The following is a 13,867-nucleotide window of genomic DNA, read 5'->3' as shown; positions in this document are numbered from 1 at the left end:
ACCCCAACACCCTCACCTCCACTCCCCAGCACCCTGGGCACCCCAATACCCCACCTCCAGGTCCCCTATCACCCTGGGTTCCCCCATACCCCACCTCCAGGTCCCCATGACCCCAGCACCCTGGGCACCCCAATACCCTCACGTCCAGTCCCCAGCACCCTGGTCACCCCTGTACTCCCAGCTCCAGGTCTCCAGCACCCTGCGCACCCCAATACCCCACCTCCTGTCCTCTATCACCCTGGGTTCCCCCATACCCCACCTCCAGGTCCCCATGACCCCAGCACCCTGGGCACCCCCATATTGCCAACCTCCAGGTCTCCAACACCCTGGGCACCCCCATGTCCCACCTCCCGTCCCCAGCACCCCAGCACCCTGGGCACCCCCATGTCCCACCTCCCGTCCCCAGCACCCCGGGCACCCCAATACCCCCCCCAGCCCCCCGCACACCCCCGTCCCCACCCCAGCCCCGGGCCCCCGCAGCACCCCAGGCCCCGGGGACCCCCTGGGTGCGCCCCGGCGGAGCCGCACTCACCGGGCGGCGGAGCTGGGACCGCCGGGGCTGCGGCTGCCCGGGCGCGCCCGCCCCGCTGACGTCAGGGCGGCTCCGGGCTCGCGCCTTAAAGGGCCCCGTCCGCCGCCCGCCGGGGCTGAGACCGGGGCGATGCTCATCGCACCTCCCGAAGCAGAGGGCCCGGGCAGCGCGGCCCCCGGCCCCCGGCTAACGGCAGCCCCCGAGCAGGGCCCTCAGCCCGGCTCATTAGTGCCCGATTGCGGCGGTGGGGACTGGGTTGGCATTAGCGGTAACGAGGGCCAGTAATGAGCTAAATGAGCCGCCCACCGGGTCGCTTCCAGGAAGAAAGAGCCGCAGACCCGGACTCATCTCCCGAGGGTCCCGCCGTGGGACGGGCTCCCACCCTGCCACCGCCCTGCCCAGGGCACCCGCTCACGGGCATCTCTGCCGTGCCACTGACCTGCTCCATCGCCCACTCCCACCCGCACTCGGGACCAGGAGCACCAAGCCGGGGCTGGGGACGCAGCCCCGGCCCCCCGTTCCCCCCCGCCACCATGAGCCCTCTTTTCCTGGAAGCGGCCAGGCGAGCGGCCGGCCGCCTCATTTAGCTCGTTACTGGCCGTGGGGATGCGCACAAAGCAGACGTTGCTCCTGCAGATTAAAAAGCTCTCAGCGCGGCCGCCCTCGTTACTGCTAATGCCTTCCCAGAAGTCTTCTGCCCGCGGCCTCGCAGGCTGCAAACAGGCCCTAATGAGCCTGAGGGCCCCGCTCGGGCGCTGGCGTCAGCCGGGGGCCGGGGTCAGCAGGAACCGGGGACCCGATCCCCCCGGGGCTGGGGGTGGAGGAGTCAGGAGGATCAAGGTGCCCAGCAACTCCCGCCACAGGAACGGGGCTGGATGGGGCGCTCAGCACCAGCCTGGCCTTTGGGAAGACTGGGAATGGGAAGGGGGGGAGGCTGCCAAACCTGCCTCTAACCCAAGATGAGCCTTCATCCAGGCATGCGGGTGCAGGAGGCAGCTGGGTGCTGTGCAGGGGGGTCCTGGCTGGGTGCTGTGCTCTGGGGGACCCAGCCGGGTGCTGAGTGTTTCCAGCAGCCACCTGCAGCTGGAAACTGAACCCCTCTCATGTCTTACCCCCCGTCATTTGCTTGCAGGGCCGAAGCCACCCAAGGATGCGGGCATTTCCCAAAGGAGCCCGGCCGAGCTGCTGACCTGGGAGCGGTGGTCTGTAGGCTGGGGGGGGAGATGCTGGCGGGGAAGCAGAGGAGTTCACAGCCCCCGGGACGCCGGGAGCTCGGGCAATTTGCCACCCTGTGTATTCACCTGGGGATTCGAATGGAAAGGTGATTCCTTTCTGGCTTCTGGCCCCGGGGTTTCTAGCAAAGAGCTCTCAGATCCGCGGCTCAGCACAGGAGGGGACTGTGGAGGCTACGTAAGCAGCATCTCCCACCACCTCTTTTGGCTGACCCTCCATCCCTGGCTCCTCTCCACTACTGAGAGGCCCGTGTGTGTCGGGGTCGGGTCCTTCTCCTGATGGGGTGCTGGGTGCTGCACCCGAGCTGCGGGTCCGTACCCTTTAGCACAACTGCCTGTTGTACACATGCCGAGGCTGCTTTGAAGCCCTCTGTTGAAATGGCAAGAGGCACATGGTGCGCTGGGATGCTGCAGCCATAACGTGCATCCCCTGCAGCCCTGGCCGGTGAGAGACTGCGGAGATGCAGCCTCCATCAGAGCCTGGCCCCGCGACTGAGGCTGTGTCGGGCTGGCTGCAGCTCCCGTTGGGTTTTGGAGCGGCCCTTGAAGGTCTCCACGCCGAGAAGCTTAAGGAGCCGCATGATGGCTGTGAAAGCCAGCGTCGGGGCTGGGGAGAGCCGAGCAGCTCCTTCCTTCCCCTGGTGGAGTCGAGCCTGGGATGTGGAAGGGAGCTCCTCTGAGAGCACCCAGCTCTGGGGAGCTGCAGGTTTTCCAAAGGACACATGAATGAGAGGCGCAGTTAGCACAGGCGGGAGCCTGAAGAATCCACAGATGGCGAGTGGTCGGGAGTGGAGGACTTCTGGAGGCTCTGGACTATGGCTGGACGCCTGCCAGGAGCTATGGGTGGGCAATATTCCCTTTGAAAACCGGTAGAGAGCTCAGCGTGTCTTCGGCGAGGAGCTTGTAGCCCTGGTATTTCTCTAGCCGGGAAGCGGGAGATGTCCTCAGGCTGCAGCCTCGGCGCCGCTCAGGCACGGCTGGAAAGGGAAGCGGCCTGGAAGGGCGGTGGGGATCGCTCCCAAGAAACTTGGGACTTTGGGGCCAGTGGGGATCTGTTCCTCCCTGCAGCCATGCGGGGTGCAGAGGAGTCGTCCCTCCCGCGCGTCGCCCCGCCGGCTGCCTCTCCGTCCAGACAAAGCCCGGTTTCCAGAGAAGCCCACCTACCTGGTAGTTAGCAGAGTCATGTGGCTACAGCACTTAATTAATAAAAAGCCGATATAAATCCCAGCAAGCATGTGGGGAGGAGGACATCGAGGCAGAGAGCGGTAGCGGCACTCCCAGCGAGCACAGCGGAGCAGCGAGCGGCAAGCCCCCTCTCTGCTGGGAGAGGTCAGTGCTTACAACGGGAAGGGTCTGGGGGCATTTGGGGCACGATACCCACGGCTGTGGGGCTCCCCACGGCGCAGAAGGGTCTCTCTCGGCAAAGAGCTGGGCGGTTTTGTGGGGATGGGGAGGTGAGGAGTGGCTGGCACAGCTCTGGGCTGCCGGAGTCAGGGCTGGAGCCCCAAGGTTGACAAAGCAGCAGGCACTGGGTCTCATGGGATTTGGCTGCCGGCAGTGACTGGGGGTCCCCCTTCCTCCCGGCCCCTTTTCTTTCGCTCCCTAAGAACCCCCCAGCTTTTTACAGCTTTCAGGCCCCCAAAGCCCAACTGTGCAGCATCTGCTCTCCCCCAGCTCAGCTCACCCAGTTCTTCCCCCAGCTGTGCCTGGTGTGGTCCTCCTCCCCGCCGAGCCCCCTCCAGCCTCGCCCTCTTCTCAGCATTACGGCTTCACCTTCACCTTCCTCCCTTCTGCCGGATCCTCCCCACAAGTAGGGAGGGGGAAGCAAACCCTGCACTGGGGGCAGGTGAAAACCCCGGGCTGGTCGAGCTTGGGGGGACATCTCCTGATGATGGTGTCCGTGTCCCAGGCAGAGGGGGCTTTGCATCCAAACGCTTCCCGCACAGAAGCCGTGCAGCCGAGTGTCGATGGGTTTCTAAGGTAACTGGGTGGCATGGAGGGGCTGAAGCCCCCTGCCAGGGTCTTGGCCGTGACATCCAGCCCATCGCTGCAGCCCTTAAGCGAAACCGCATCCATGCCTGCTCTCTCTGCCAGGCTCCGCGTTCCACTTTATCTTCTCAAAGCCCCGCGTTTGTTTGTTGTGCCCAAACCCTGTGGTTTTGTTGCAAAAGGAGTTGTAGCAAAGCAGTTTGTCATTAACCAGGGACTTTCGGGGAGATTTCTGATGCAGCTGCTCCAGCTGCAATGTGCAGGAGGTCTCTTGTGTTTCAACCACGTAATGTCGCTCCTGCCCCTTCCCTGGGCTCCTGCCTGTTGTGTTGCATGCCTGCCCATAAGGCTGGGCGCGAAAACATGGCTCAAGGGCTCGTGAGATCCTAGGGCTGGCTGTTGTCTGCAAGGCCCTGGTCGCACGCCCAAGCCCAGATGCAGACCAGGCAGTAAATATTAGTTTCTGGTCTTTAAAACTAGTGGCATTTCCACACTCTGTGAGCGCAAGTGCCTGGCAGGAGCCATGTCAGATGTTTTGGCTACAGCCCATGCATGTGCAGGTGGTGAATGCACCACTCCGCAACCGTCTGGCGGCTGCGGAAGGCTGTGCGTGGGGCAGGGAGACCCTGAACCACTGCAAAAAAGACCAAGTCTCAGTCTATCCTCTGCTGCTCACGCCCGCTCCGTGGTGAGATCACGAACGTGCCCACACGTGGGGTGTCCCAGGGCACCACGGCACGTGAGTTAGCTCTGGAGGGTCCACCTGAAGCTCCCAGGCGTGTGGGAGCCCAAGAAAGGCTCTCAGGTCCAAGAGAGCAAACAGCCCAGCACACTGGCTGTGCCGGCAGAGGCTGCCCCTCGCCGACGCGGCGCTACTCGGGGGGCGACGGTGGCGGAGGCGGGGGCCAGGCCAGGCTGCCAGCGGGTGGGCTGACGCTGGCCGGGACCCTTCTGCGCAGGTTGTCCCCCAGGACCATGCTGAACGTGCTGCTGCTGTGCTGCGGGCTGCTGCAGGGGATCCAGGCCATCCTCGCCACCGACTTCAGCCACGGCCACCTGCAGAAGGTGGGCGGCGGGCTGGAGGGAGCCGACAGAGCCCGCTACTCCAGCCTGCTACGGAAAGTCAAGGAGGTGTCTGCGGAGCCGGCGGGTGAGTCCTGCAGCCCCCCGCTCCCTTGCTGCCCTCCACCAGCTGCTTGCTGGCATGCTCGGGGTCCCCAGAATAGAAGTGGGGACCCCACGCTTGGGGTCAGATGCAAAGGATCCCCTTAAAGCAGCGCAGCTTCTCCTATCACTGGCTAGTGAGAGCAGCCTGGCAGCCCACAGGGAGTGGTTTTTTTTTTTTTGGGGGGGGGACACGACCATGGGGAGCAGAATCAGAGCTGACGCTCCCAGCAGCCTCCTCATCCAGCCTCTCTGTATCTTGCAGGAACTCTCCCCAGGCTGGGGTTTGAGCAGATGGCCCTGGAGGTCCAAGAAGCCGATGGTGACCTCATGCAGAGAGACGGTGTGCTGGAATCGCAGGTAACACTCCCTGAGCTTTCCTACAGGCTCCCCAAAGAGCTGGGGGCAGCCTCTGGCCACAGCAGCCTTCTCTATGACCCTGGGGCCAAGGGTGGTTTGGAGCCCAACATGGCACTGCTGGGGCAGGGAGCATCTGCTCATCGCCTGCCGAGGAGCAGCCAGGGCTGGGAGGAGCTGAGGTTGCCTGTTTCTGCAAGGGGCCACGCATTCAAAGAGGGTGGTCCAAGCCCACACTCCTGCAATCCATTTAATTAACCTCAAGCGCAGCCCAGGAACCATCTGCAGAGCAGGATCTCGCCGGGCAGTACCACGTCTTGCCTGGCTCAGACCCTGGTGCCTCTGTTCGGGCAGAAGGCACAGCACCCTTCACTTAAGTTGAGGCTGCGCTTCAAAATAAACGTGTACATAAAGGCCTTGAGACGTGGTGGACGAGGCAGTGACGCTCGCAGAGAGCCCACGGGGCTCAGTGGTGATTTCCAACAGACCAAGCCCAGAGTTGAGCATGACAGAGCTCTCCGCTGCTGGCAGCGGCAGGTTTCAGCAGCCACTCTTGGCTCTCTCCCACGCAGTTCTTTATTGTTGGCACAGTAGTCCAGCGCCAACTCTTTCCCTCCTCTTCCTCCTCTCTCTCCGGCAGGCATCGTCCACAGAACTGCAAGCTGCGGGCCGAGAAGAACGCTCCCCCCGCCGCTGTGTCCGCCTCCTGGAGTCCTGCCTCGGGCATCAGGTCCCCTGCTGCGACCCCTGCGCCACCTGCTACTGCCGCTTCTTCAATGCTTTTTGCTACTGCAGGAAAATCAGCACCAGTTTCCCCTGCGGCAAGAACTAGCGTCCATGCCACGGGGCTGCCTGCTCCTTGCCCATGCATGCCGCCTCCTCCTCTGCAGCTCTAATAAACCAGCTGTTAGCAAAAGCCATTGAGTGGAAATGGTTCAATGCATCCGTTTGGGATCGCAGGGGACAGGGGTAGCAGACAGATGCTGGTACCTGCACCCAGGTGGGCACCGTGTCCACAGAGCCGAGTGTCCAGGGCACCTCTGTGTAAAACAAAATGAGGTATTTTTTTCCAGAGCAGCTCCTGCAGGTCCCTTCCTGGCTTGATGAGCGGTCTCTCAGCAACAGGGGTGCCCCAGGAGGTGAGAAATTTGGCTGCGCTGGGAGCTTTACTTGTGTTCTTCTCCTGCCAGTATCCCTCATAGTGGCCCGGGGTGCTTTTCACCCAGGGACCCTGTGAGCTATGAACCCCAAGGAACCAAGGGGTACCTGCAGTACGGACACAGCCAGCACAGAGCATCACCTCCTTCACCACTAATCCATATGCCACAATACGCCCTCAGAGGGTAAAGTGCGTCCGTGGAGGCTGTGAAAAGCCCTAAAAACCCACAGACGGGCTTTCAGGGGTGCTGGAGGTGCACCTCAGGCCTAGCGCCGGGTGAGGACTTGGTTGAGGGGGGGTTTCAACCTGCTCCCCGGGGATGGAGGAGGCCTTATAGGTGGCTGCGGTGCTGAGGCGGCCGGGAGCGGCGGGGACGGCGGTCCCGGGGCCACGCAGGGGGAGTAGCGGCCGCCATGGCGGCCGCTACTCCCCCTGCGTGGCCCCGGGACCGCCGTCCCCACCGCCGCCATCCCGTTCACAGCCGCCATCTCCTCAGGCGATTCCCGCCGCCGCACTGCCTGCTGGGAAAGGGGCGGGGACACACGCGCGCGCGGTGTCACGTGAGAGCCGGGCGGGTCACGTGAGGCGCCGGGGTAGTTGGCCCGTCCTGTCGCTTGCCGCCATGTCGTCTTTCCCCGAGCTGTATTTTAACGTGGATAACGGCTACCTGGAAGGGTTGGTGCGGGGTTTTAAGGCGGGGGTGCTCCGGCAAGGTGACTACGTGAACCTGGTGCAGTGTGAGAGCCTGGAGGGTAAGTGGTGGCGGGGCTCCCAGGCGGGTGGGACCCCCCCCTGTGCTGAGGGGAAGGCCCAGCCGGTGGGCTGAGGGGAAAGCTCGGCTGGTGTGAGGGTGGAGGGCTGGTGGGGAGGCGAGGGGCTGCCTGGTAGTGGGGCAAAGAGCCGATAGTGGCGTTTTTTAGGCGCTGTCCTCTCTCCAGCCCTTGGCTGAGAAGGCACTTGGTCCTCCCCCCCGGCTGCTCTCTCCGAGCTCAGCTGACTCAGTTTCCCGGTCAGTCCGGCCGTGTGATTGCAACAGCTGATACGGCGGTTTAAGGAAGCTTAAGTTCCCAGTGCTTTCTTGAGGTGGCCCTGTAGCTGTGGTGCGTGCCCTGCAGTTGTTGGGAGCCTGGCGGGTTTGTCAGGCTTTGCTGGCGAGTCTTGTTTTGTGCTTTTGCTTTCTAAATGGCAGACAGCACAGGAAACCTTTTTAAGGCCTGAAGTAAGAGTATTGGGGGAATCTAACTTAATCCCTGATACTCACGATCATTTTTTTGGGGCAGAGCCAGCACTGTGCCCAGGTGGCCAAGAAGGCCAACGGGATCCTGGCCTGTATCAGAAACAGTGTGGCCAGTGGGAGTAGGGAGGGGATCGTGCCCCTGTACTCGGTGCTGGTGAGGCCGCACCTCGAATGCTGTGTTCAGTTTTGGGCCCCTCACTCCAAGAAGGACACTGAGGTGCTGGAGCGTGTCCAGAGAAGGGCGACGAAGCTGGTGAGGGGTCTGGAGCACAAGTCTGATGAGGGAGCTGGGGTTGTTCAGTCTGGAGAAGAGGAGGCTGAGGGGAGACCTCATCGCTCTCTCCAACTACCTGAAAGGGGGTTGTGGGGAGGTGGGTGTTGGTCTCTTCTCCCAAGTGACAAGTGACAGGACAAGAGGAAATGGCCTCAAGTTGCGCCAGGGGAGGTTCAGGCTGGATATTAGGAAAAATGTCTTTCCAGAGAGAGTGGTGAAGCATTGGAAGAGGCTGCCCCGGGAGGTGGTGGAGTCACCATCGCTGGAGGTGTTCAAGGAACGTGTGGACGTGGCACTGCGGGACATGGTTTAGTGGGCATGGTGGGGTTGGGTTGGTGGTTGGACTTGATGATCTTACAGGTCTTTTCCAACCTTAGTGATTCTATGTGATTCTGTGATCTAGGAAAGTACCTGCTGTTATTGAAGGATTGCTAGTGGAAAAATTCCAGTGCAGATCTAAGTAAATTCACTGGTGAATTACCCTTTGCCTGTAATCTTGAGTTCTCTTTCGAGGCTGATTCTGACTTCCAGCCACTGTCTTTTTTCTAGATCAGTGCCTACAAACTTGGAAAGCTGTGAAGGTTTTGCTCTGTGATACTCATCACCTGTGGTTAGCCCATCATCTTAATTAGTCAGTGCTAAACTGTTCCTCTGTATCAGTGACCTGCTTAACAGTTCTCACTCATTGGTGTCTAGAATCTGGATCACAAACCACAAAGATCAAAACCAGGTCTTTATTGAAATAGGCTGGAACCATATATATCCAGAGATGTCGATTGTTTTGATCAATGGGACTATAATTATTGGATCGTTTGTTCTTCTGAAAATACTAGTTAACCATCAGCTTTATCTTGATGGTGATCATTGAGTGGTTGAAATTAATATTGACTACCTAGAGGCATCCTTGGCTGGCTGAACCCTGGATGCAAGTTACTTGGAGCTGCTCACTCAAATGTTGAATGACAGAATGGGAACAGAGTGCTGTGATGTGCCTCAGTCTCTACCTGAAAAATACCCAGGGTATTTTTTACTTGGAACATAAGTTAGCTGAAAAGGGGCCTTTCTGCAGCCCTTTGTTTGCAGCAGTCTCTGTTGTTCTTGCTATGGAGCCCAGGGCCTGAAAGAGAGCGGTGGGAGGTGCTCCTGCTTTCTTGCTAGTCAGAAGTCTCAGCATGCCTAAACTGTCACTTTTATCACCTTCCCTGCAGATAACTTCCTCTTTGGAGTCTTTTCTGTACTTACAGCTTCTCTTTTTTTCCTCCCTTCCTTGCCTTCTGAACCAAGTTGCGTAAACTTAGCTCTCCCTTGGAGCGGTGTTTTCTGCATTTGGAATGAGTCAGTTTGGAGTTTCCATATGTTTGTCTTGGTATCGTTACTGTCCTATCCCTGACAGGTCTCTGGTGGTGGCTGCTGCCGCTGTGCTCCTTGTTAAGCTTCCTTCAGAGCCCGAAGGCTGTTCCAAGTTCCCTGCCAATCTCGTTCCTCCTCCACTTGGCTTTCTGGGCCCCTGTCTAGAGTGCTCTTGCAGAAGGATTTTCCTTCAAAGGAACGTTGCTCACTTATATAGGTTTGTGGTCAGACCGTTTCTTTCCTCTGTCCCTTTAGTTCTGATTTTCCCACTTCAGTACCTGTTTTCTGTGCTTCACAGACTTTCAATGTGCCTTCTTCCTCTCCTAGGTGCTTGTCTTCACTAAATCCAGGCAGTGGCTAGCTTCTTAGCAGCCAAAATAAGTACTCAGGCATAAAATACTCATACATTCTTCTCTACTATTTCTGTTTTGTCTTTGCTGCCACCTCTTGCATGCTAGTCTGGCTCTGCAATTAGTTCCAGTCCTGGAGCAAATGATCACCTTGGCCGTGGAGGAATCCTGAAGGACTGAGATGGTTCTGGGGCTGCTGCTGGGAATCAGGTATCTGGCCGGTCACTGACATTGGTTGGAGGATGTTGGGCTTCCAGGTCTGAAATGTTGCTCCCACTTGGGTGCTTGGATCAGTCTGGAAGCACAAAGGCATTGAATTCTCTGCTTCAGGACTTGGGCTGACAGCTTAGTGCTACCAGAAGGAAGAGATCATGCTTTTCTGCAGGATGCACTGTCTTCTCTGCTTGTCTGATCACAAAGTAAGCTGATTCAAGCTCTCGCTTCTTGATGAGTCAGAAATAAAGAGCCAGATAGGCTCTCTGTGATCAGGCAGGCTCCTGAGCTGGCTTTAAGAAGAGGCAGGAAAACATGACCAGGATTGAGAGGAGGGTGTGAGAGCTGTTTTGACTTAAGCTTTCTCTTGAAACCCTCAGCAATAATATGTTTAATTCCTTCTTTCAGCTCCCAGAGTCCTGGCGCTTTGGTTGTTTCTCAGCCAGAGGTCCTTGTGTGCTGTACACCTGTACTGGATATCGCTTGGAACCTGCTTGGCCCTCTCTGTTGTAGCCAATTCCTGCTTCTGACACAAGGTGTCAGTGAAGGACTTGGAGCTGGTTTCTTCTGCTTCAGTGGTGTGAGGATGGATTTGTTCTTGAGTGGTATCTGTCTTGGATGACCAAACTTATGAGTCACCCAGATTTCTGCTGTCAAAAGGATGGTGAGCCACCTCCAGCTCCTAAAAGCTGTGGTAGCCTGTTAGAGGTCTGGTATCATCTCTGGGGGATAAAAAGCTGTTGACGCAGTTAGACAGTGGTGCTGCTTTTAAGAAGCAGAGTTCAGTCTGGGACTGGAGTTTAGGTTATTGGCAGGCTTTACTGTTGGTGTGCAATGCTCCATACTGCAAAAAGTATATGGAGCCTGGGAAGTGCACAAACGCATCTTCTTTAGAAACAGGAATTTTTTTACCTTCAAGTCAGTGTTCACGAGCCTCCTATTACTAATATTCCTCTTGCTTCCACAGCAACAGTGTAGGAAATGGATTTCTTTCTGACCTGCCAATGTGATAAAGGTGATTGGTATGGTGAAATCCGGCAGCAGGACGTGTCACCTTCCAGCTGGCTAATGAGGCTGTGAAATGGCCAGCTGAGAAGTGGCAGGTAGTTGGCTCAAGCTTGTTAGTGTGGGCCTCTGTTGGGAAAGGCTTTCCAGAGGCTGTGTGTTTCCACCACCACCTCTCTGTGGGTGCTAGTGCTTCTGTCTGTGCAATTGGCTCAGCTGGGGACTCAGACGCCTTATGGAAACAGTGGTGTGCACGTAGAGGGATGGGATCTGTCCTGTCTTCAGCTTCAGCTGTGTGCAGAACTAGTCTCATGCCCTCGCAGGGGTCAGTCATGTTTTATTTGTATATCTCAGCCTGCAGTTTGTCAGTCTGCTGTGGACTTGTCCCATGAAAACTCTTGTTTTTTCAGTCCTCGTAATCCCAGGGTGGTGGTGTTGTGTCACGCCAGCTTGGGGAACAGCAGAGTAACATCTGAGCCCCAAAGATGTATTTGGGAGGCAAAGGGTGGCTAGGAGAAGCAAATAAATGTGATTGTTTTAGAAAGAAGGTATTTCCAAGACGGTTGTTCTGTCTCATCTCTGCAGTTTGGTCCACATGCCTCCATTTCTAGGAAGCATGCAAATCAACAGTGAAATCGGAGAGCTTGAAGCAAGTAGGTTACACTTGTCCTGGACTGCTTGGCTCCATGCTACCTGGAGGGCACGGTGGTCTGCCTGAATGGTACCCTCACACATGCTGGAGCCCTGTTTTCTGTCCAATTAACCTGTAGCAATACATAGTGAGCACCAAACTTTTGATATAGGGCTGGATGGTGTGGAATAAACCACGACTGGACAGGCCGCTTGATTGTTTTTGAGTCTTGAAGAGTATTTCCAGGGTTGCTCTGCGTAGCCCTCGCTGCCCAGAGAGGGAGTGCTGCTTTTGGTCAGCTCAGGAGTGGATTGCTAAAGACTTGCTGTCCTAAATGCCTCTTCAGTGTAAAGACATCCACTTCTTCCCCCACTCTCTCCTCTTCCCTCTTTCTCCATGCAGAGGAGAGGTGATTAAATATATTGAAGTGTACAGAGCACATGGTTGAGCCACTGTGGAGTGAAGTGTGTCTGTCTTCCCATTGTCTAGCTGCAGGACAGCTAGACACATCGAAGCAAAGGCCTGCCTGAGCAGAGTTGTGGGCTTTTGCCCCCAACAAATGGATCCTGGGGAGTGTCCCCTCTGCACCAGGCTTCTGCTGAGTGCAGCGCGTGCTTTTGTTTTCATAGTCCCAAGGATCTTTTTTTCTCCCCCAGCAGCCTTCTTTGCTTTATGGTGTTATGTACTGAGTGCTCTCCATATCTCCTTTTGCTCAGAGAAGAGCTGAAGAGGCTGTGCTACCCTTTTCTCTTCTGTTTTATCACTGTGGTCCTGGAATCTGGGCCCCAAAAGGCTGGAGCTGGTCTTCTCTTTCAGCTTAACCATGTGGGCAGTGTGTCCTCTCTTGTGTAGAGAAGTTGCACTGCGACCAGAGCTACAGGCTACCTCCAAGAGTGCTTTTGGCACCTCGGTCCATGGTGGAGCTCATGGTGTTCTCCTGGGTGTGGGGGGAATGGGACAGATCGTTTCCTATGCAGCTCCTTTGCTGTACAACCAAGCAGGGAGAGGCCACTTGATGGTCCTGAAGTGTGGCCGTGCTTAGATCCATCTTGAACTCTGAGAATGGTTCAGTCTGAACCCCAAACTCGGTGGCTGTGGAAGCCAAGCTATAACGTGGTAGGGACCTTTCGAAAGCACCATGACGATGCCCTCTGTCTCCTGACATCCAGGAGCCCTTTGTGAAAAGCTGACTCTTGCTTGCTGGGACTGTGCAGGAGGACTGGCCCTGTCCCCAAGAGCTTTCATCTGCCAGATGAGGCAGAGCATGTGGGAACGGTGAGACCTGAGGAGGGTATAGACCATTCCTGTCCTGTGAATGCTGGCTGCTCGTGCAGCCACAGAGCAGTAGCCGAAAGGCTGTCTTGCTAATCTCATTGCTTTGGCCTGCGTCCTCCAGTGTAACCGCTCACTGTGGCTGGTTAATCAGCTGTCCTGTTAAAATGAGCTCAAGGAAAACATTATTTATTGGAAGAAAGATGGCACTTCCACGGCCTGCTAAATCATGGTGGCAAACAAACACTGTGGTCTCTGGCTTCCTGCAGGGTTCAGCAGAGGCTCTTTTCTGTTTGTTCTGGCCTCCTTTACTGGGCAGAGACCTGCTCCATAGCTTCTCCTAGCTAAACTTAAAGCAGCAGCTGAGGTCAGCTTCTCAGTACTGGTGTAGCTTCAGCCCTTGTTTGGGTCCTGCCCCTCGTTAGAAGATGATGGTGTCTGGGTTTCCTGGCAAGTATTACTGCTCAGCAGCCTGTCGGTGCTTTCGTCTTGTTTTTCCTCTGCTGTCGGCTCCTGCAGTGTGAGACTTCTTTCTGCCCTGTTTCTCTTAGCTTCTGAATGATTTGTTGCCTCTCCTTTAAACCGCTGCACTAGGTGCTGGCCCCATGTCCTGTTAGTGTACTGGACCTCCGAGGTTACAGCTGTGACTTAGTGCGGTCTGTTTTAGAGGTGGGGAAAAAAGGGATACGTAGGGGTGAAGCTTACTGGAGATGGAGGCAGATTAGGAGGGGTTACCTCGCCTTTTGGAAGGATCAGGAGAGGGCTACATGGTTGAGGGGCTCCTAAGGAAACAAGACTTTATGTCTGTGCTGGGTTTGAAGCTCTGAGGAGGCTGAGTTCAACCCCAGGAAGGACTGGGCTAGAAACACAGGCTGCTCTTTGGTGCTGAGGACATCTCAGAGAGGTGAAGAGCTAGAGGTGAGACACTGATGGGGGAAAGGGGCAAAGATGACACTTCTCTGTGTGTCCCAGCTGTGGCCCAGAGAAATCTGCTGCCTGCCAGCAGAGGAGAAGTGGCACGTCACTGCTGGTGGTGCACAACCACAGAAAAGGTCTTCAGTTCTGCAGAGAATGAAGAGTCTCTGGCTGCTTCTCGGGTGAG

At 57.0% G+C, this 13,867-nt stretch overlaps 2 protein-coding genes across 2 annotated transcripts in view; both read left to right on the top strand.

The window, feature by feature from the left end:
- The first annotated feature begins 4,725 nt into the window (after window positions 1-4,725).
- Window positions 4,726-6,106, top strand: AGRP (agouti related neuropeptide). Its single transcript, XM_059825039.1, has 3 exons — window positions 4,726-4,903; window positions 5,183-5,277; window positions 5,915-6,106. The coding sequence occupies exons 1-3, from the start codon at window positions 4,729-4,731 to the stop codon at window positions 6,104-6,106; spliced, it is 462 nt and encodes a 153-aa protein (XP_059681022.1). The 5' UTR covers window positions 4,726-4,728.
- A 940-nt stretch (window positions 6,107-7,046) lies between these two features.
- The window catches only part of ATP6V0D1 (ATPase H+ transporting V0 subunit d1), a 34,634-nt gene continuing 27,813 nt past the window's right edge, over window positions 7,047-13,867 (top strand). Inside the window, exon 1 of the mRNA XM_059824788.1 lies at window positions 7,047-7,185. Coding sequence (XP_059680771.1) covers window positions 7,056-7,185 — 130 coding nt within the window. The 5' untranslated portion in view covers window positions 7,047-7,055. The remainder of the gene's footprint in view (window positions 7,186-13,867) is intronic.

The sequence above is a fragment of the Gavia stellata genome, chromosome 15, assembly GCF_030936135.1.
Source record: "Gavia stellata isolate bGavSte3 chromosome 15, bGavSte3.hap2, whole genome shotgun sequence".
Taxonomy (NCBI): Eukaryota; Metazoa; Chordata; class Aves; order Gaviiformes; family Gaviidae; genus Gavia; species Gavia stellata.
Note: the sequence above shows the minus strand (reverse complement) of the source record. Positions and strands in the feature narration are given on the sequence as shown.

What these genes read in the sequence shown, in the direction of transcription:
- AGRP (XM_059825039.1), top strand. Translation starts at nt 4,729, where the DNA reads ATGCTGAACGTGCTGCTGCTGTGCTGCGGGCTGCTGCAGGGGATCCAG. An exon ending in GGTGTCTGCGGAGCCGGCGG is followed by an intron (nt 4,904 to 5,182) that starts GTGAGTCCTGCA and finishes TGTATCTTGCAG; the next exon opens with GAACTCTCCCCAGGCTGGGG. An exon ending in ACGGTGTGCTGGAATCGCAG is followed by an intron (nt 5,278 to 5,914) that starts GTAACACTCCCT and finishes TCTCTCCGGCAG; the next exon opens with GCATCGTCCACAGAACTGCA.